The 22,810-nt window shown below is 45.7% G+C and overlaps 1 protein-coding gene across 1 annotated transcript; it reads left to right on the top strand.

Moving 5' to 3' along the window:
* The first annotated feature begins 10,091 nt into the window (after positions 1-10,091).
* FAM180A (family with sequence similarity 180 member A) lies at positions 10,092-21,240 on the top strand. The gene is made up of 3 exons (XM_058569322.1): positions 10,092-10,167; positions 19,255-19,355; positions 20,896-21,240. Exons 1-3 carry the CDS (start codon positions 10,092-10,094, stop codon positions 21,238-21,240), a joined length of 522 nt encoding a protein of 173 aa, XP_058425305.1.
* Positions 21,241-22,810: the final 1,570 nt, after the last annotated feature.

Genomic DNA, 22,810 nt, shown 5'->3' with positions numbered 1-22,810 from the left:
ACAGACCTTGAAGGCATTACACCAAGTGAAATAAGTCAGGCAGTGAAAGACAAATACTGTATAACCTCACTTATATGTAGAATCTAAAAAACCAAAATTATAGAAACAGAGAACAGATTGGTGTTTGCCAGAGGTGGGGGATAGGGGAATTGGGTGAAGATGGTCAAAAGGTACAAACTCCTAGTTATAAGACAAATAAGTTCTGGGAATGTAATGTATAGCATGGTGACTATAGTCTGTATTGTATATTTGAAAGTTGCTAAGAGAGTAGAACTTAAAAGTTTTCATAACAAGAAAAAAATTTGTAACTATGTAAGGTGACGGATGTTAACTAAACTTACTGCAGTAATCATCTGGCAGTATATACATATATCAAATCATTATGTTGTACACCTATGCTATATGTCAATTATATTTCAATAAAACTGGAGAAAATAATTAAAAAATAAGAATGAAAATTTTTTAAGATAATTTTTTTAAAAGGAAGTACAAAAAGAAAACAGCACACCAGAAACAAAGAAGCCATCAGAGCCAGTAGAACTAACCTTCTGAGTAAGAGACAGTGGTGTGCTGGACCCAGCTCATTCGGGCTCCCAGAGAGCTGTTAATTATTTAGAAATTTTGCAAGCCACTTGTTAAACTATTAGTAGCTTAAAATCAGCCACACTGGGAGTATTTTCACCAGGGAAATTGGCAAGTGCTACAAACCAGGGCTTGCCCTGCCCCTCCAGAACTGGTTTACCAGCACTCCACTAAGGCGTTCCCAAAATGTAATGCTTTGAGGCAGGCTCAACCAGGTCTAACACATAGACCTAGGTTAAAATCCCAGCTCCGAGGAAGTCAAGATGGCAGCGTAGGCAGACTCTGAACTCACCTCCTCCCGTGGACACAGCCAATTTACAACTACTCGTGGAAAAATTACCCCTGAGACAGAACTGAAAACCGGATAAGAGAAACTCCTGCAACAATGGACAATCCTAACTGAGGTGGAAGAGGCAGAAACTCCCTTCTGGAGAGGAAAAAGGCCGCCTTCATAAGCCGTAGCGCCTCACGGCTGCCCGGGAACAGCCCACAGGTACGCAGCCTCCCTGGAGGCGCGGGGCCCTGAGCCTGGGAGCACCCCCGCTGGGGGCATTTTGTGGACCCAGCACAATCGAGACGAGTGGCATAATATCTGACTTTGCCTGCTACTAAAACATTGGGGAGTACCCCCAGAAAACCTGGTTCACAAAGAAATTAAAACTGGCTCTTAAAAAGCCCACTCACAAACTCACCCGTTTCAGAAAGCAACCTAAAATCACCAGAAAGAAAGGTGCAGCGTGCTTTGGTGAAAAGAGACTCACCTAATAGGCCCTGAGTGCATCTCGGTGAGAGGTGAGACCTCTCCAGGGACTGGGACACTGGCGGCGGCCATTGTTGTGGCCTGGTGTGGGTGTGCTGACACAGACGCCATTGGAGTTCTCCCTGAGGCCTGCTAGCCCAGGGTCTGCCCCACCCGCTAGAGCACCGATTTAATCCAGCTCAGCCAGGGCAGGCAGCCCACCCTAGAGACTGGCCCCACCCAACAACAAGCCCTCAGGCAACTTGTGGGCCTGCATAGATTGGTGACTGGATTCTCTGCAGCCTGGCAACTGAGCTGACTTCAGTGGGGCAGGGCGTGCACAAGGAGCGGTGGAGAGTGTGGGGCAGTGGTGGAGTGTGTGGGGCTCCTGCCGTGGAGAGACTGGGTCCACTTCGGGAGGTCAGGGCACGCACACGGGGCAGGATTGTGTTGACTGTGTGTGTGGACCTGTGGGCAGCAGGGCTTGTCAGCTGCAGGGCTTGTCAGCTGCAGAAGACTTGTGCTTCTCAAAGACCCACATAGGGGGTTTGCCCCACCTTCCAAAGCCTGAAACAATTGGGTGCTCCCATGCCTGAGGCCAGCCCCACACAGCTGCAATCCTTAGAGAGCTGACAAGAAACCTAAAGGCTGGAGGCTTATAGCAATTGTAAGGCCCTGAGCCTAACAACCTGCCACACTGGGGGCCTACTCACTTAAAAGAAATACTGCAACACAAATGTGGTAGTAGAACTTGTAGCCAACTGTGCTGGGGCTCCCCACACCAGATAAAGAGACTGAAGGGCCCACAACAACTACAAGCAGCTGAGCATTACAACAGCTGGCCAGGAGCATAACTCGGCCTCCCTGGGCACGTACAGGGAGAGCAAACAGGCCACAACAGAAGGACACACGTAGCCCACATAGGGGTCACCCCTGGAACATTGAGAATTGAGGGAAGCACACGGCAGGCCTCCTAAGCCATCACTTACATAAGGTCACCTATCCAAGAGCAGGAGACATAGCTGACCTACCTAATACTTAGACACAAGCACAGGGAAAGAGGCAAAATGAGGAGGCAAAGGAATACATTCCAAGTAAGGGAACAGGACAAAACCCCAGAAAAGGAACTAAGTGAAACAGAAATGAGCAACCTACCCAACAGAGAGTTCAAACAAAGAGTGTTAAGGATGCTCACTGATCTGCGGAGAAGAATAGATGAACTCAGTGAGAATGTCAACAAAGAAACGGAAGATATAAAAAAGAACCAATCAGAAATGAAGAATACAATACTGGAAATGAAAAATTTATTAGAGGGACTCAAAAGCAGAGTAGAGGATACAGAAGAACGGATCTGTGAGCTGGACAAAAGACTAGAAGAAATTACCCAAGCTGAACAGGTAAAAGAGAAAAGAATTAAAAAGAGTGAGGACAGTCTAAGGGACCTCTGGGACAACATCAAGCACACTAATATCCCTGTTATAGGTGTCCCAGAAGGAGAAGAGAGAGACAAAGGTGCAGAGAATCTATTTCAAGAAATAATAGATGAAAACTTCCCTAACCTAAGGAAGGAAACAGACATCCAGGTACAGGAAGCACAGAGAGCCCCAAACAAGATAAACCTAAAGAGGCCCACACCAGGACACATCATAATCACAATGTCCAGAATTAAAGATAAAGAGAGAATCCTAAAAGCTGCAAGAGAAAGTCAAGTTACACACAAAGGAAACCCCATAAGGCTATCAGCTGACTTCTCAGCAGAAACCTTACAGGCTAGAAGAGAATGGCATGATATATTTAAAGTGCTAAAAGGAAAAAACTTACAGCCAAGAATACTGTACCCAGCAAGGATATCATTCAAAATGGAAGGAGAGATCCAAAATTTCCCAGACAAGAAAAAATTAAAGGAGTTTGTCACCAAGAAACCAGTGCTACAAGAAATGTTAAAGGGACTGATTTAAGGGGAAAAGAGAAGACCACAAATAGGAAAAATTATCTATTTCCATGATAAGAGGGTAATGGATACAAATGATACGATATCAAAAACATAAAAGGAGGGAGGAGGGGAGTTAAAGAGTACAGCTTTCAGACAGAGATCAAACTAAAGAGACCATCAATTCTGTATGGAAGAAGAAAGGAACAGAGAAGGACTACTAAAACACTGAGAAAAAAAAGTTAAAAATGGCAGTAAGTACATAGTTATCAATAGCTACTTTAAACGTCAATGGACTAAATGCTCCAATTAAAAGGCTTCGGGTGGCTGATTGGATAAAAAAAAACAAGACCCATATATATGCTGCATACAAGAGACACACTTCAGACCTAAAGACACTCACAAACTGAAAGTGAAGGGATGGAAAAAGATACTCCATGCAAATGGCAATGAAAAGAAAGCTGGGGTAGCAGTACTCATATCTGACAAAATAGACTTTAAAACAAAAACTATAAAAAGAGACAAAGAAGGGCATTACATAATGATCAAGGGAACAATCCAACAAGAGGATATAACACTTGTAAATATCTACGCACCCAATGTAGGTGCACCTAAATATATAAAGCAATTATTAACAGACATAAAAACAGAAACAGACAGTAACACAATAATAGCAGGGGACTTTAACACTCCACTTTCACCAACGGATAAATCATCCAAACAGAAGATCAATAAGGAAACATTGGCCTTAAATGACACACTAGAACAGATGGACCTAGTAGATATATACAGAGCATTCCATCCAAAAACCGAAGAATACACGTTCTTTTCAAATGCACATGGAACATTCTCCAGGATTGAGCACATAATAGGCCACAAAACAAGTCTCCATAAATTTAAGAAGATTGAAATAATACCGAGCATCTTTTCTAACCATAACAGTATGAAACTAGAAATCAACTATAGGAAGAAAATCAGAAAAGCCACAAATATGTGGAGATTAAACAATATGCTACTGAACAATGACTGGGTCAACAAAGAAATCAAAGAAGAAATCAAAAAATACCTGGAGACAAATGAAAATGAAAATACAACATGTCAGAATTTATGGGATACAGCAAAAGCGGTTCTAAGAGGGAAGTTTATAGCAATACAGGCCTATCTCAACAAACAAGAAAAATCTCAAATAAACAATCTAACAATGCACCTAAAGGAACTGGAAAAAGAAGAACAAACAAAGCCCCAAATCAGTAGAAGAAGGGAAATAATAAAAATCAGAGCAGAAATAAATGAAATAGAGACAAAAAAAATAGAAAAAATTAATAAAACCAAGAGCTGGTTCTTTGAAAAGATCAACAAAATTGACAAACCTTTAGCTAGACTCACCAAGAAAAAAAGAGAGAAGGCACAAATAAGTAAAATCAGAAATGAAAGAGGAGAAATTACAACAGACACCTCACAAATACAAAAGAGTACAAGAGAATACTATGAAAAGCTATATGCCAACCAATTCGACAATCTGGAAGAAATGGATAAATTCTTAGAATCATACAACCTTCCAAAACTGGATCAAGAAGAAGTAGAGAATTTGAATAGACCAATCACCAGTAAGGAGATCGAAACAGTAATCACAAACCTCCCCAAAAATAAAAGTCCAGGACCAGATGGCTTCCCTGGTGCATTCTACCAAACATTCAAAGAAGACCTAATACCTATCCTTCTCAAACTCTTCCAAAAAATTGAGGAGAGGGGGAAGCTCCCTAACTCATTCTACAAAGCCGACATTACCCTGATACCAAAACCAGACAAGGACAACACAAAAAAAAAATTACAGGTCAATATCACTCATGAACATCGATGCAAAAATCCTCAACAAAATACTAGCAAATCGCACACAACAATACGTTAAAAAGATTATACACCATGATCAAGTGGGATTTATTCAGGGATGGTTTAACATTCGCAAATCAATCAACGTGATACACCACATTAATAAAATGAAGAATAAAAATCACATGATCATCTCAATAGATGCAGAGAAAGCATTTGACAAGATACAGCATCCATTTATGATAAAAACTCTGAATAAAATTGGTATAGAAGGAAAGTACCTCAACATAATAAAGACCATATATGAGAAACCCACAGCTAATATCATCCTCAATGGTGAAAAACTGAAAGCTATCCCTCTAAGAACAGGAACCAGACAAGGATGCCCACTGAAACCACTCCTATTTAACATAGTACTGGAAGTCCTAGCCAGAGCAATCAGGCAAGAGAAAGAAATAAAAGGGATCCAAATTGGAAAGGAAGAAGTGAAACTGTCACTATTTGCAGATGACATGATTTTATACATAGAAAACCCTAAAGAATCTACCAGAAAACTTTTAGAAGTAATAAACGAATATGGTAAAGTTGCAGGATACAAAATCAACATACAAAAATCAGTTGCATTTCTATACACTAACAATGAAGCAGCAGAAAGAGAAATTAAGAATACCATCCCATTTACAATTGCAACAAAAAGAATAAAATACCTAGGAATAAACTAAACCAACGAGGTGAAAGAGCTGTACACAGAAAACTATAAAACATTGCTGAAAGAAATTGAAGAAGACACAAAGAAATGGAAAGATATTCCATGCTCTTGGATTGGAAGAATTAACATAGTTATGATGTCCATACTTCCTAAAGCCATCTATAGATTCAATGCAAAGTTCCAACAACATTTTTCACAGAAATAGAACAAAGAATCCTAAAATTTATATGGAACAACAAAAGACCCCAAATAGCTAAAGGAATCCTGAGAAAAAAGAACAAAGCTGGAGGTATCACACTCCCTGATTTCAGAATATACTACAAAGCTATAGTAACCAAAACAGCATGGTACTGGCACAAAAACAGACACACAGATCAATGGAATAGAATCGAAAGCCCAGAAATAAACCCACACATCTATGGACAGCTAATCTTTGACAAAGGAGCCAAGAACATATGATGGAGAAAAGAAAGTCTCTTCAACAAATGGTGTTGGGAAAACTGGATAGCCACATGCAAAAAAATGAAAGTAGACCCTTACCTTACACCATACATAAAAATTAACTCCAAATGGATTAAAGACTTGAATGTAAGACGTGAAACTATGAAAATTCTAGAAGAAAACATAGGCAGTACGCTCTTCGACATCGGTCTTAGCAACATATTTTCAAGCACCATGTCTGACAGGGCAAGAGAAACAATAGAAAAAATAAACAAATGGGACTACATCAAACTAAAAAGCTTCTGCACAGCAAAGGAAACCATCAACAAAACGAAAAGACAACCTAACAATTGGGAGAAGATATTTGCAAACCATACATCTGATAAGGGTTAATCTCCAAAATATATAAAGAACTCATGCATCTCAACAACAAAAAAACTAACAACCCAATTAAAAAATGGGCAAAAGACTTAAACAGACATTCTCCAAAGAAGATATACAGATGGCCAACAGACACATGAAAAGATGTTCAAGGGTCAGCCCCGTGGCTTAGCAGTTAAGTGCGTGCGCTCCGCTACTGGCGGCCTGGGTTCAGATCCCGGGTGCGCACCGACACACCGCTTCTCCTGCCATGCTGAGGCCGCGTCCCACATACAGGAACTAGAAGGATGTGCAACTATGACATACAACTGTCTACTGGGGCTTTGGGGGAAAAAAATAAAATAAAATAAAGTTTAAAAAAAAAAAAGAAAAGATGTTCAAAATCATTAACTATCAGGGAAATGTAAATCAAAACTACAATGAGATATCACCTCACGCCCGTCAGAATGGCTATAATTAACAAGACAGGAAACAACATGTGTTGGAGAGGATGTGGAGAGAAGGGAACTCTCATACAATGCTGGTGGGAGTGCAAACTGGTGCAGCCACTATGGAAAACAGTATGGAGATTCCTCAAAAAATCAAGGATAGAACTACCATATGATCCAGCTATTCCACTGCTGGGTATTTATCCAAAGAACTTGAAAACACAAGTGCATAAAGATACATGCACCCCTGTGTTCATTGCAGCGTTATTCACAACAGCTAAGACTTGGAAGCAACCTAAGTGCCCATCAAGGGACGAATGGATAAAGAAGATGTGGTATATATACACAATGGAATACTACTCAGCCATAAGAAATGATGAAATCCAGGCATTTGTGACAACATGGATGGACATTGAGGGTATTATGTAAAGTGAAATAAGTCAGAGGGAGAAGGTCAAATACCATATGATTTCCTTCATTAAGTAGTAGATAATAAGAACAATAAACAAACACATAGAGACAGAGATTGGATTGGTGGTTACCAGAGGGGAAGGGGGGAGGGAGGAGGGCGAAAGGGATAATTCGGCACATGTGTGTGGTGATAGGTTGTAATTAGTATTTGGGTGGTGAACATGGTGTAATCTATGCAGAAATAGAAGTATAATGATGTACACCTGACATTTATACAATGTTATAAACCAATGTTACTGCAATAAACAAAAAATTAAAAAAAAATAAAAATAAAAACAAATTGGGCTGGTGCACGCCCTACAAATGACAATGAGTTCTATTAAACCTATTCCAACACAAGTATTACCCTGAACTTGTAAAACTGGGCTAGACATGTTGGGAACAAATTTTACATACTAATGTCTGCTGTTAGATAAACAGAATCATAAAGATCTAGCAGGGAAATGGTTGAACAGAGAAATAGCTAAATAAATTGTGGTATATCCAAACAATGGAAAAAAAAAAAAAAAATCCCAGCTCCATCACCTACTACCTGGGTGACCTCGGGCAAATTACTTAACCTGTTTGAGCCTCTCTCTTCATGTGTATGTAGCACACATGTATGCGTCAGATATTGTTCTCGGCATTCCATTCATACTAATTCATTGATTCCTCACAACAACTCTATGAAGAAGAAACTATTATTATCCCCATTCTATAGATGAGGAAAATGGAGGCAAAGACAGATTAAGGAACTCAGCCAAGATCCCACAGCCAGTAAGTGGAGGGGCCAGGATATAAAGACAGGCAGTCTGGCTGCAGAGTGCCCTCTCCCCTTCAAGCCCTGAGCTGCCCACTACAGTAGCCACTGGCCACGTGTGGCTGTTAAGTACTTGAAATGTGGCTGGTCTGAACTGAGATGTGCCATAAGTGCGAAATACACTTTGGATTTCAAAGACTTAGTATAAAGAAAGAATAGAAAGTATCTTGTTAATACTTATATTGATTACATGTAGAAATGATAATACTTTGGATATATTGGGTTAAATAAAATGTATTATTATGATTTACTTGTTTCTTTTTACTTCTTTTAACATGGCTTCTAGAAAATTTTAAACTACATTTGTGACTCACATTGTATTTCTATTGGAGAGTACTGTTCTATTCTGACCTCATAGCTTGGTGCCAGCATTAAATCAATCAATACACAGACAGCACCGAGCACAGAGCCTGGAACAAATTAAGCATCCAATAGCTATTATTAATATTAGTGAGGTGAGTGGTTTTCACATTCTATGGTCAAATTTTTTTTCAAGCACCATCTTATAACAGATAAAACGGGAATTCTGACGGAAGCAGAGGCGATCTCTGAGGTCTCTTCTTCAGGGACCCATTCACCCTGGGCACCACCTCTACAGGTTGGAAACCTACAGGGTTAAATCATCTTTAAATGTCCTTCAGGCTTTAGCATTACACGTCTATAATTTCAGAGAGATGAGGAAGCGGTATTGGACAAAATCAAGGGGTCTACGGCAAGCTTTAAAAATGATCAAGGATCTTAAATGTTCTCACCACAAAAAAGAAATGATAATCGTGTGACATGATGGAGGCTGTTAGCTAAGGCTACAGTGGTAATCATATTGCAACATATAAGTGTATCAAATTAACGGGTTGTACACCTTAAACTTACTCAATGTGACATGTCAATTACATCTCAATAAAATTTAACTAAATGCCAAAAAAAATCATAGAAAAACACTAACATTTTATTTGGAAGAATCAAAGTGGTTTGGTCCCAGGTCTAGACACAGTCCAGAAATTGGGGTAGCATGAACATGAATGGGGGGAGAAGGTCACCTATGGGCCCCTGATCATTACCTGCACATACGATCCCTACACACCGTGCACCTCTGTACTTCTGCTCCTCACAACCTGCCGACTCCCCATCCACCCAGAGCCCGGGGAGGCTCTGGGAGCTAGCTCTAGGCACCAACATCGCGAGGTCTAGCTCCAGGGAAGGGCAACAAGTGACACTCAGCCCAGATACCACAATGACTGTGCTGTCCTGAAGGCAACTCTGGGCTCGGTCAGCCCGGCGTCTGCCAGGCCAGCGTCCCAGCCCTTCCAGCAGCCCTCGCCCCTGGCTCTGGTGTGAATGTGTGGACAGGGACAGCAGCCAACTCTTCGCCGGGCTCTCTAACAAGTTCCGCAAGTCTGTTTGTTAAAGAAAGATTCCAGTGAGTGCATCCAACACATGGAACTCAAGTACAGAAATTATATTTATCCGCCCCACTGCCAAGGAGATCACATGCCCCGTGAGTCACTCCAGATGTGCTCAAAAACAGAGTCTGTCTGTGGAAGCCCAGTCCCCCAATCCCAGAGAGAGTCGGATTAACAGAGGTCCCAATTTCTGCCCCTGCCCCCCCAGGAAGCAGCCTCTGCCTCCACCCCTCTGAGGCGGGAGAGGGCATCTCTGCACTTCTGGAAGGGAAGGGTGGTAAGAACCATATTGCCGCACTGGGAGGACCAGTACGGCCATACCTGTAGCTCCTGGGGTCCCAGTGGGTTTGAGGGTGACTTTTCACCTTTTTGGAGGAAAAGATGTGTTGGAAGACGCTGCTGCTTCTGCTGTTGTGTTACGATGCTCAGGCTACTGTGGCCCACAGGTGGAGCCGGGGTGAGTCGCTTTTTATTTATTTGTTTGTTTGATGCTCATTATTCTTTCTTAAATACAATTAGGAATTTGGCAAGGGGGAAGAGTGGAGGGGGCGGAAGGAAATTAGAAGCCCCACGCCCTCCTTTTATCTCGTCTCTGCCAATGGCTTTATGCTTCTTGACATGTTAGAAGTGACGGGAAAATGACACTGAAAAAAACCAAAGCTGCTGAGGGGCCTCGGTCAAGGTGGAGAACGCAGAGGGCATCCCTTCTGACCTGCCCAAGAGAAGTCATCTTTGCTTCACAGAATGTGGACAGACCCCCTGGAGGTCCCCCCTAGGCTGCTGCAGCTGGGCAGGGCACCTGGAGAGCAGGTGCTGAGGTCTGATGCTAACATGATGGCATGGTGGGTGCTGGGATGTAAATGGTCACTACCTGGGGAACCTGACAAGAGGCCCTGGGCCGCGCTGCTCAGTATGGAGGTCTCCACGCTGCTTCCCTACCAGGAGTGGACACATCTTTCCAGCTGGGCAGACCTGGCCCAGAGGCAGGAGAAGGGTAACCCTCCAGCAGCCACATGTGTGCCCGCCTGCTACTCCCGTCAGCCCCGCCGGTCCACCTGGGAAAGGAGGGGGTCCGGGAAGACCTTCTCCCTCACGGCCAGCTTCCTTTCCCTCGGATGGCATCCTTTCTCTCTGCCCCAGGACTGGCTCCAGTTGGCCAGCGCCTCCAGCCAATTAGAGTTTATCACTGTTAAAAAGGTAAGGGATCAATAGTGCAGACCACCTCCTCCCCATCTCAATTGAAATCTTTCCGCTGCCTAAAGTCATCTGAGGTCTCCCGGAAAGAACTGGAAAAAGAAGTCAGGCTCGTAGGTGTTTCTAGAGATCCAAAATAGGCTGGCATGGTAGCATGCGGATAAGCCTCCTGGATCTCAAGGAGAGTTTCAGGGAAGGAAGGAGCAGCAGATGGATCTGAAATTGGGGGAGGGAGGGCGATAAAAGCCACAGCACCTGTTGGAGTTTTTATTTTCTCCTTTACAAGCCTGAGATTAGGGACTCGCCAGCTCTCTGAGCGGAGCTGTGAAATGACTGTTGCGCAGAGACAAATAATTAATGTAGCCTTTTCCTTTTTTCTGATAACGTTGCACACACCCCTCCCTGCTCGTCATGTGCACAAACTTGGAAGCAGAGTGCAGAGACCTCAGGATTGGGTTCTGCCACTTACCCCGTGTGACACTAGGAAACTTCCTTAATTTGCCCATTAAGAAAGAATGATAATATCCACTCTTCCTAATGCACAGGCTGTTAGAAAACCAAATGAGATGATTTGATTTGTAACGAGGCTTATAACACCATAGCCACATCATGAGCTACCCTGCAAGGAACTCAAAATTTAAGTCTGCCTCTATTTGGCTGTGTGATCTCTGGCAAGTTTCTTAACCTCACTGAGCTTTAGTTCACAAAGGTAACGTATTAATAATAACAAAACTTACCCTTACCGTGTTGTTGTGAGGGTCATATTCAAAAAAGTAAATAAAATGCTTTGTAAATGAAGAACTATGTAAATGTTAGCTATTACCTACCACTCAAAAAAACGAAAAAGCTTCAATAAAGAAAGTTTGAGGTTCTCAACAGACAGGTCTATAGCAGCATTCTGGGAGTAACTACTCTGGCCCCATCCCCTCCTCACTGGGGAAAGTCTGCCCCTCAATAACAATAACAATAACAATCTCTATAAAGATATGAGGCCAACAGCTGGAACAGAGGCCAAGAGGAGGAGGCTGGTGTTAAATGCCACGTTAGTGGTTCACAGCAGTGTCAGTCAACAAATGACACGAAGCCCCTCCAACCATCATCAAAAGTCTTCCACGTAGATATTTTTTCATTTTTAACATTTTTTTCTAATTTTAAAAGGAGGACACAATTTCCATTTTTTTTAAGATGGAATGGGAATCACACCCAAATAAAAAACTATTTTTCAAATGTGCTTCTTGTTCCTTTCACCTTGATCTTGACCCCAACCCCCACCCCCACCCCAACTCCAGGCCTAAGTTAGAAGAATTCCCTTTTGAAATAGTCTGAGGGTGACCTCTCCCTACAAGATCCTGGTCCTCCACTCATCCCTAGCCCTCAGACCCCCAACCTCTGCCCACAACCCTCACCACCACCCCAGCCCACGCCCTCCCCCGCCCTCCCCCACCCCCCACCACCACCTCAGCCCCCACCCTCCCTCGCCGCCTCACCACCACCCCAGCCCTAGCCCTCCCCCACCCGCCTGCCCCCACATGTAGAAATGTAGACATAAACCCAAAAGGAGTACACCCAGCTGTCAGGACATCCTTTTTCCTACCTTTCTCCCAGTCTCCCCCTAAGAAGAGCGCTCTCTAGGATTCCCCCCTGGGAGGTAGATTTCCACGCCAGGATGGCTGTTCCAGGCCCACCAACTTGATTAAGACCAGATGACTCACCTGCAGTTAGCATGGCCAGCCCAGGGAAGCTGGACACACCTGGCCTAAGTCCCAGCCCACCTCAGGACCTGCCAGAGCACCACCTGGGGGTTGGGGGAGCGCTAGCCAGTCTTAACAAAAAAGAAACACATGTATTAATTACTATAAATATCTACGTTTTTATTAAATACATGTAAATTATTTCTTTTAAAAGCAATTTCATACGGAAGGATGGCCCTTAGTTATCTGGTGGAATTTATGTCATTTTCAGGTGTCCATTTTAGTGGTGTGTGTGTTTTCAGTCATGAATGTTCCATAAAGGGAAGGGTCTGTGGTCGGTGTTCAGTAAGTATTGACTGACAGACAAACTGGACTAGCATTACTGAGGACACCATGGGTGGCCACCTCCTTCACTCCACGGTCACTGCCAGAGGCAGGTACTATGCTGACCATTCACAGGTAAGAAACCTGGAGGATGGGGAAGAAGTCGTGACCTGGATCACTTAGTAGGAAGGAGAGAGCTGGATTTTGACACTCACCCCCCACCCCAGGTCTATGGCATCAGAGTCTGGCTGTCCTCATCCATCCCCTCCCCATCCCTCTCCATCCTTCCAGGTGCTCCTGTGCTCCCCTGTTCCCAACAGCCCCAAGCTCCCCCCGGGGTGGCGGGATGGTCTGGCCGAAGGAAGCCGCCTCACAGCAGCCCTTCCAGAAGCGCTCTCCGAGGACCCCAACGCACGGGGCCAAGATCCAGGCTCACTCAGATTATCACTGCGTTTCTACAGGGCTGGCCTGGGAGCAAAAAAGTAAATGGTATCAGTAGGATCTGGCAAACGATCTTTTAGAAACAAGAGCTTTCCTTTCCACACTCGCGGTCGTTTCCATAGAGTTGCTGCAACTGAGTCAGTAAAAATCTGGTTGCGTTTAGGTTTGATATGTCTGCAGCTTGAAGATTTCCCAGCAAGCCCTTTGATGCAAATGCTGCGCATGGTTAGATGGAAACCGTGGTTAGCCTTAATACTGTTCTGCTATAGTGAACCCATTTGGGGATTAGGAAGAGAGAAGAGATTTTTATCCCAGATTACAGAAAGTCGAAGAGAAGGTCAGGCTCAAAGCAAAAACAGACTCCTCCATTTAGGGAGGCTTCTGCCTGTATGAATGAGAGAGACAGCTTGGGCGGGCTAAGATGTGGGGGAGACAGGGGCTAGCCTTGACTGAGATCATTAAAAGTAGCTTCTCCCAGGGACCGGCCTGGTGGCGTAGTGGTTAAGTGGGCGCGCTCCGCTTCGGTGGCTCGGCCGGGGTTCACAGGTTCGGATCCCAGGCGGGGACATACGCACCACTTATCAAGCCATGCTGTGGCGGCATCCCGTATAAAGTAGAGGAAGATGGGCACGGATGTTAGCCCAGGGCCAGTCTTCCTCAGCAAAAAGAAGAGGATTGGCAACGGATGTTAGCTAAGGGCTAATCCTCCTCACAAAAAAAAAAAAAGTAGCTCCTCCCAGACTGGAACAGGGGATCCTCAGAGACAAAGGGAGGGCATGGTGGAGACAGGAGACAACATCTACTTTCTGATAATTAGCCAGCACCTGGAACTGCTGATAAGTTCTAGAATCACCCTGTTAGAAAAAGAAGGATTTAGTGAAGCACTGCATTTGAAAAGAAAGGAATTTAGTGACAAGGGTAGTTAATGTGTTTCTGTGTGGTCAATTATTCATTCAACAAACAGTCATGAGCAGGATGGTAGGCACTGGGAATGCAGCAGTGGGCAAAACTGACAATGTCCCATGCCCTCGTGGAGCTGACATCCAGTGAGGGGAAACAGACAATAAACATATACGTAAATAAGACATTTGATTTGTTGGATGGCAATAAAGTAGGGACAGCTTAGAGGGTATAGAGGATTATAACTCTAAATAAGGCAGTCAGGGAGGTCCTCCCTGAGGAAGTAACTGAAGACCTGAAGGAAACGTGGGCGTGAGCCATGCAGTCTCCAGGGAAAGAGTGAGTATTCCAGGCAGAAGGAACAGAAGTGCAAAGGCCCGGTGGCAGAAGCATGCCTGGTGAGCTCAAGGAGCAGTGAGGAGGCCTATAGCTGGAGTGGCATGAGTCAGGAGAGAAGAGCAGATGAGTTCCAAGAGGTAGTAAGAAGTCAAGTCAGGTAGCACTTGTGGCCATTGGAAGGTCTTGGGCTTTTACTCTGAGTGAGATGGAAAGCCATAGATGGTTCTCGGCAGAGGAGGGACATCATCTGACCTATGTTTTCACAGAAGTGCTTTAGTTGCTGTGTTAGGAACAGAATGAGGGCAGGAGCCAAGGATGGAAGCAGAGACGTTGGTAGGAGAGGTGCTCAAGACGTGGACCAGGCTAGCAGGGACGTGGTAGGAAGTAGCTAGATTCCAGATATATCCTGAAGGGAAGGCTGACAGGATTTGCTGACTAGTGGAAAGCAGGACGTGAAAGAGAGAGAAAAGGCAAGGATGACCACCGAGGTTTTGGCCTGAGCAACTGAGAGAGATGCACCTACAAAAAGATAGCATGGTTCACACTCTCAGCGAGAGTGGGTTTTGGAGCCTGCGAGATCTGGACTTTAATCTCAGTCCTGTAGCAAACAGATTGAGTGGCCCAGGGCAAGTTCCTTCACCTCCAAATTTCTTCAACTATACAATGGGATGTTAGTACTTACCTCCCAAGGTACGTGTGGAAAGCACAATGCACATTAACTGGCACACAGTGGGCTCATGAGCTGTTATTCTGTCTGAGCTCCACATTTTAACAGCTTTGGTCTGAGGTCACAGTGTGTCTCTCAACAGAAGACGTGGACTGAACATGCTGTAACACGTGAACTTCTGGATCCAGTTCCTGGACTGACTTTGTGCGTGTGGTGTGACCATTAGCAAGTGAATCATCTCTTCTCTGCTGGTCGGTCCAACGTGTCACAGACACTCATCTGTCCAGGGAGTCAGGCACCCGGGAGAAGCTCAAGGCTTCCCTGCCCCAAGGCCAGCCTGTGGAGCAGACCTTCACGCAGGGAGATATGGGAGTCTCCTGTGTCCATTGGTCACACTGAGTGGCTCTCGTGGGCACATTCACATCCTGAAGAAACCGCTGGAGAGCAGGCTGGGTGTGGAATGTTGAGTGGAGAAGAAAGAAACAAATTGGCCTAGCTTTACAGCAAGCAAAAGGTACACAAAGTCGGCGATTTAGACATAATTGTCCAAGCAGCCTTCCTGCCTGAGGCTCCACACTCAGGTGGCTCCTGAGGGAGTGGACTCCTTCTGCTAGTCTCTGGTCCCCCACCCACCCCTGCGCCTCCTCCCTCAGAGAAGGCGCCATTGTTAATGGCCGTCCCACGGGGAGCGCTCCGCTCTCCCTCTCCTCGGCCTGGCGAAGACGGGGCCGCCCACAGCTCATCACTCCAGTGAGCAGGGAGCCGAACGTGAAACGACCTCCACAAATTCAGGCAATGGGATGCAAGGGAAAGGAAGGAAAACCAGCAGAGCTCCAATGGCAGAGTCTCCAGGGATGTTTTGTTTTATTGCTGTTTTTTTAGTACCTGGTTTATTTTTAAAATCATTCCAAAATATATAGATTGAGCCTGCAGTCAGAGCCCAGCTTTACGCAGACACCGAGGTCAAGCAAAGGAAGCATAAAGCCCATTCCCTCCCTGCCAGGAGCTGGCGATAGCTGGCACGGTGTGAAATGTGTAGCATGGATGCAGAAAGCGTAGGAGGCAGAGAAGGAAGACAACGGAGTACTGCGGGGTCACAGGGCAGGGCTTCCCAGGAACAGGGCTGTTTTTCTAACCACGTGGGGGCAAGTCTAGTTTAAAGCTTTGTGAATATGCATCTCGGAGTTGGTCAGCTCTTTTTCCAGCCATTTGCACTTCTGGCAGGGTCATCGTTATGGACAAGAACGTCTGGAGTGACAGTACAGTTAACTTTTTACCCCAGTTGTTGACATGGACCCAACAGAGCTTATTTCTCGCCCACCACCTGCAGCATCCGCAGGGAAGACGAATTGATCCTCTCCAGGCCTCACTCACGGGGAATCAGCTATGGGCAGCTGCTGGCACGTCTGCCCAGAGCTGGCTGCACTTACCCAGCCCAAGGGGTCATAAGAGCCTGTGCCCAACACACACTGTCAAAGCAGCTACGGCAACATGAGGGAGACCAGCAGAAGGCGGTAGAACGATGTGGAGAATGGGAGGAAGGAGAGAGGGCTCCATCTTTAAGATTCCTGTGCTCCCCACACACACTTTCTGAAGCAATAATTGGTCCCCTAGTCTAGAGGCTAAAGCTATTTCTAACAATCGTCCAAAACGGTGTTATTATTTTAAAAAGCATGAGAACAAGGGCTATTGGAAATGACCACGTTTCCATTGTTAAGCTCAGCCTGGAATCAGGAAGTATTTTCTTCCCGGCTCTTTGAGAACTAGGCGTCCGCCTGGGGTGAGCACGTTAAAGAGTGTTGCCGTTTGTTCACAGGGAGACAATGGAGTGAAGAAAGTGCAGGTCTAGCTGTGAACAACTTCCCGGGAGGCAACCATCTGAAGTCAGAGATGACGGCAGCAGAAAGGGCTCCGTGCCTGGGACGTTCATCCCCTCCCATCCCCTTCACCAGCTGGGGTGTGAATTTTTATAAAGGGAACAAGACTTTTAATTTCTCAATAAGAGAGAAGAATTAAAGAAGTAAAGTTGCTCTCAGATCCCACCCTAAGAAGGGGGTTTCACCCACCTTTCATGGTAGGAAGAAAGGAAGGACACACAGAAAGAAAAACTGGCTCTGGACCAGTTCTGGTCCTGGCGTCACCTCCCACCAAGGGGAAAGCAGGGTCAAGTGCACTCCGTCTTTGTGCCTCCACTCTTTTGCCTCCAAGAACATGATGGCCTAGGTCTCTTCAGATGACCTGTAAGGCCCCATAAGATGGGAGTGAGCTCTGAACGTAGCAGGGCACCACTGCTTTGCTGTGGATCTGGAAAACCCAATGGTTGTGATTGGATAGATCTTAGGGCTTGAGGAGGCCTTCGCCTCTGTTGACTCATTGCTTCTGCCTGTAGTTTCAGGTAGAGCTCAGGAGAAGGAGGCATCTCCTGTTCCACTGGTTGGCAACCTTGACCATACATTAGAATCACTGGTGGGGCTTAGAAAATACTGATGCCTGGGGCGGGCCTGGTGGCATAGTTGTTAAGTTCACATGCTCCACTTCAGCAGGCCAGGGTTCACTGGTTCAAATCCTGGGCACGGACCAACACACTGTTTGTCCAGGCATGCTGTGGCAGCGTCCCACATACAAAATAGAGGAAGATGGGCACAGGTGTCAGCGCAGAGCCAATCTTCCTCAGAAAAAGGAGGAAGATTGGCAACAAATGTTAGCTCAGGGCCAATCTCCCTTACCAAAAAAAATACCGATGCCTGGGTCTCAGCTCCAGAAGTTCTGATTTAATTGATCTAGGGTGCAACTGGGACAGTAAGATTTTTAGAAGCTTCCTCATGCTTCTAATGGCAGCCAAGGTTGAGAATCAGAGGGAGCTTGACCTGAGGTTGTATAGAAGGAGCTGCTGGGGCTGTGTGGCTGCTCTCAAGTTAGCCCAGTGGTTCTCAACCTTGACTGGATGTACATCAGCATCACGTGGGAGATTTTAAAAACCCAAATGCCCAATGCCACCACCAGGCCAATTCATGGGCATCTCTGGGGTGGATGTAGCATCAGGACTTTTTACAGCTCCCAGGTGATTACAACGGGCAGCAGGCTTGACCATCATTCTGCACAGCGCCCTGGTAGGTGGAGGGGCTGTGGAGGTGCACGGGGCTGTCTGCTCCAAGCCTGATACAACCCCAGAGAGCTGAAATTCATAATGACTATTCCTACACTCTGTAATACCCTGTCTTCTCCTTCTCTTGTCCTCAGTCAGTTCCTAAATCTTGCTACCCCCTCTGCCTCTAGCAGCCCATCGTCTTCCTCCAGCTACCACTTCTACACGCAGCTGCTCAGGAACAACACTGGCAAGTCATCAACTTTATGCTAAATGCATTTCTAAGTCAGCCGGCCCTTGCAGGAAACCCTGAGCTTGGCTCCACACACCCCTGGAGCCAAGTGTCAGGGTCTGTGGCAGCTCTCTTCCTTTACTTTGTCACCTGTGTTCAGATTCTTGGCAGCTATATTTTAGATGGCTGGGGCAGCCAGAAGTCTGAACCTCTAATTCTAAGGGTTGTGAATAAATATAAACCAGCACTTCACACTGATAAAATAAAGTGCTAAAATGTGCAATCCTATTAGGGCACAGGATTATTAGGGAACTCATTTGTTGAATCTGGGGTTTTTTTGTTTGCTCATTTCTATTTTGTATTATTTTGTTTCATTTTAATATAAATTCCCTAGAGTATACACATTCCCAGACATACATATTTTTCAAAACTTTCTGGGATGGTTCTGATGAGCAGCCTGGTTTGAAATCACTGGTCTGAAATAGTAACTTCTGACATGCCTGGGAGCTCTCTGGGACACACCAGGGTTGTCTGTCACATCTCCCTGCTTGATGTCCACCGCCACTTCCAGTCGGTCACTTCAAGGCTGGCTAGCTAACCTTAAGGTCAACAGGAGGAAGCAGGCCAGTGTGTACGCGGCAGCCCGGCGAGCTCACTCTTGTGTCTTTCAGCCGTGCTCTTCCCTGCTGCCCATCGGCCAAAGAGATCCTCGTCGATGCCGCTGAACCCCGTCCTGCAGACCTCCCTGGAGGAAGTAGAACTGCTCTACGAGGTAGGCAGGGGAGAACGCAGTCAATTCCAGTCACCCAAAAGGCACTGCCCCTTCTCTATGATTTTTAAAGGAGAAATGACCCGAGCCCCTGAAAATGAATGGCCTCTGCTGCCACAGCGACTGGCCTAGACTAATTTGTGGAGGTCATCGAATCCTGCCCATCCCAAAGTAAGATATTGCTCATACCCCCTCTCCTTTCCCGCACGCCATGACAGGAATGATGGCATTAGGAGCTCAGTTGAGGCAAAATTGGAGATTAGGTTTGGCTCATAGGAGCCACTACAGCCCCAACAGCAGAGTGGGGCACCCGGTGAAGGCCATGAGGCAGGACTCGGCAGTAGCACTCAGGCGATGCCAAGCCAGTGTCTGCGTGGAGCCGTGCCTCCAGGAACTGCACACTGTGACAGCCCAGCTTCTGATTCCTGGGGTCACCCAAGACAATCACCTCTCACACTTCACATCTCACACCTCCACCACTGAGACCCCACTCCCTCTCCAAACCACAGGGAAGTTTCCCAAGGCAGCTTGGTTTGGTTCAGTGGTAAGATCCCAGGTTCAAGATCTGAGCTTTAGTCTTGGTTCTGTCACCTATCAGCTTTGTGACCTTGCATAAGCCACAGTTTCTCTCTGGGCGTGATCTCCTCACTATTAAATGAGGGAATTCAACTGTGATCTCCAGAATTCCTCCCCAGCTTTGACATCCTCTGACTTCCTCCATGCACTAGAATTGTCTGGCAAAGAAACAGCTGCTGTAGCCAAGCAGGTGAGCCAGGGGGTCGATTTAAAATCCTGCTTCAGGGAGCAAAAAGGAAAATGCACAGCCTGTGCCAAGTCTTGCACATGGGAGTCATAGGAACAGATCTGTGTTTTAGAAAGACAGCATACAGGAGCGTGGAGGATGGATTAGAGCCAAGGGAAGACAGAGACGGACGGAAGAGTTAGAACTCTGAGTCCAAGAGGTACCAGATTCCCGACACGAGCCTGGATCTAAGCAGCGGTGCATGTGACACACCCCACCCCTACTCTTAGAGAACAGGTGAGAGATGAAGACAAATCTCTGTATCCCACTTAATTCCTAGCACAATTCTCTGCATCCTTCAAATTCCCAGCTTCCGATAAAAAATTACCCAAAATAATCAGTTCATGCTTTAGAAGATCTTTGATTGGTGGGAGGGAGAAAGGGAAGGAGGAGGTGATCTGGGACACTAGAAACAGTAAGTAGGCACTTCAATAGTGGCTTTGTACCAGGCACAGTGTTAGACGTTGTCCATATTTGTCTTATTTACTTCTAACAATATCCCAGTGAAGTATTGTCACTAATCATTTCACAGAGGAGGAAAATGAGGATCAGAGAAGTTAAGTAGCTCATCCCAGGTCACACAGTAAGTGGGAAAGTCGGAAGTGGAACCCAGGTCTCTGGGATTCCAGAGCTTTTTCTGCAGCTGCCTCCCTGAATGAACCCGTGTGATGACGAATACAATGGTGTCCTCAACAATGCCCAAATGCTTCATGTCTTTCCACATCCTGTGTTTCTCACCAGTTCCTGCTGGCCCAACTGGAGATCGGCCCTGACCTGAAGATCTCCATCAAGGACGAGGAGCTTGCCTCCTTGCGGAAGGCCTCTGACTTCCACGCTGTCTGCAATGAAGTGATCCCCAAGCGTATCCCAGACATCCGCCGGCTGAGCGCCAGCCTCGCCAGCCACCCTGGCACCCTCAAGAAAGAGGACTTTGAGAGGACAGTGCTGACCCTGGCCTACACAGCCTACCGCACGGCCCAGTCCCAGGGGCATCAGAAGGACATCTGGGCCCAGTCCCTCCGTAGCCTCTTCCAGGCCCTGAGGCACGACTTGATGCGGTCCTCGGCCGCCAGAGTGTCTCCCTGAGAGACACCGCCCCAGGACCATGGAGCAGAGACCAGCACACACAGTAATCCAGAAATTCTTCATTCTCGACTCCATTTACAGACACCAGCAACAAAACACATACCACCAGTTCAGAGTAGCAGAGGTACAATAAGTAACCCTTAGCCCCTTGTAGCTTCCAGACAAGCACACCTGATTCATGTCACAATGTGACCTGGGCTAGAAGAAAGGGCTGGAGTGGTAATTCGAGATGCCTCCAGAGGTCGAAGGGTTTATCTGGTGACACGCAGGAGTCTAAGATATGCTTCAACACTGAGTGACAGCCACAAACACCCCAGAGCGAGGACAGAGCTAGAGGAGACATCAGAGAGGTCTGGGCTTGATGGGAAGATGGAGACAGATTTCTTTGGTCCTAAGAGATCAGGGTGCTGGGTTGAACATCTTTCCAAAGGTTCTGTAGTAAGATATAAAGAAACTAGAGCTATAGCCACATAAATACATTGTTAGTCAAGGATATACTTCTCAACTTTTCCAAAAGCCACCAAGAAGAATCAGTTAGAAAATCAGTAATTTTATGACCTCTGTCTTGACTCTTCTTTTCTGCAGGCTGGTCTACCACAGAGGAGAAACATGAAGGGGGCCCACAGAAATGCTAGTCATGCCTTGTCTTTTGAACAGAGAAACCAGGCTAATTCAGAGAGCGTCATCCTAATGAATAGGTGCCACCAATGGCCACGCCGATCTATCCTAATGCTAAACCTATTTAGCATCATCAGAAAGTTAAGTGCCCCAAAATAAAAACGATTTTCAGGTGACAGAATTTTACCCTTTCAAATGCCAAAACTTTCATTTTAGCAATATTGACTTGATATCTTTTTGAATTATACATGTGAAACCCCTTAAGCTTTTATTTAGTGTCTTTGAAACATTCTAATGAAGGAGTTAAAGAAGACAATCTCTAAGATTTCTCTATTTCTGAAATTTCCACAGTCATTTAACTGACTGTGAGATCTTACAGGGAGGACACCTGGTCCCGAGAGGTCTGCTGGACTATTTGTACCAACCCTGAAAGATCCCAGGCTAAAAAAAAGAAAGAAAGGTCGCAGGCTTTGCGAATTCTGCATCTGGTGTGAGTTTTTCCGCCGCCTTCCTCACTGTCGGGCTATAAGAGAGCACTTTTCTTTGTGACCAACACAACTTGCCTTCTGCAATTTGTTCTTTGTTAGCTGCCACCACCTAAAAAACAAGATAGCGAGGCTTGTTATAATTCTCTGTTAAATAAGAGTTAACAGATGAGGACCTCTGCTAGGAGGAAAGTACCCGCTTCTAACAAAGATTCCTCACTAGCTCGGAGATCTCTCTGGCTTTTCCGAGGTTTACAGCTGGGTTCTGGAGGCTAAAGTTGCCAGAAGTCTGGGAGGATTCACTGGGCTAAATTTGATTCTGAAATGGGTACTTAACAACTGTCATTTGCTGATGACGAAAGCTGGTCAGGACTTCCTTAAAATCTTTGAACAAGTGAGCTTTGCCCAGCAGCACAAGCTGATGACGTTTTTGGAGAAACACTAGGATACAGGAAGAAGATACTCAT

Source organism: Diceros bicornis, chromosome 3 (assembly GCF_020826845.1).
Source record: "Diceros bicornis minor isolate mBicDic1 chromosome 3, mDicBic1.mat.cur, whole genome shotgun sequence".
In the NCBI taxonomy this organism is placed as follows: domain Eukaryota; kingdom Metazoa; phylum Chordata; class Mammalia; order Perissodactyla; family Rhinocerotidae; genus Diceros; species Diceros bicornis.
The sequence above is the reverse complement of the archived record's forward strand: the minus strand, read 5'-3'. Positions and strand labels throughout refer to the sequence as shown.

What these genes read in the sequence shown, in the direction of transcription:
- FAM180A (XM_058569322.1), top strand. Translation starts at nt 10,092, where the DNA reads ATGTGTTGGAAGACGCTGCTGCTTCTGCTGTTGTGTTACGATGCTCAG. An exon ending in GGCCCACAGGTGGAGCCGGG is followed by an intron (nt 10,168 to 19,254) that starts GTGAGTCGCTTT and finishes TGTGTCTTTCAG; the next exon opens with CCGTGCTCTTCCCTGCTGCC. An exon ending in AAGTAGAACTGCTCTACGAG is followed by an intron (nt 19,356 to 20,895) that starts GTAGGCAGGGGA and finishes GTTTCTCACCAG; the next exon opens with TTCCTGCTGGCCCAACTGGA.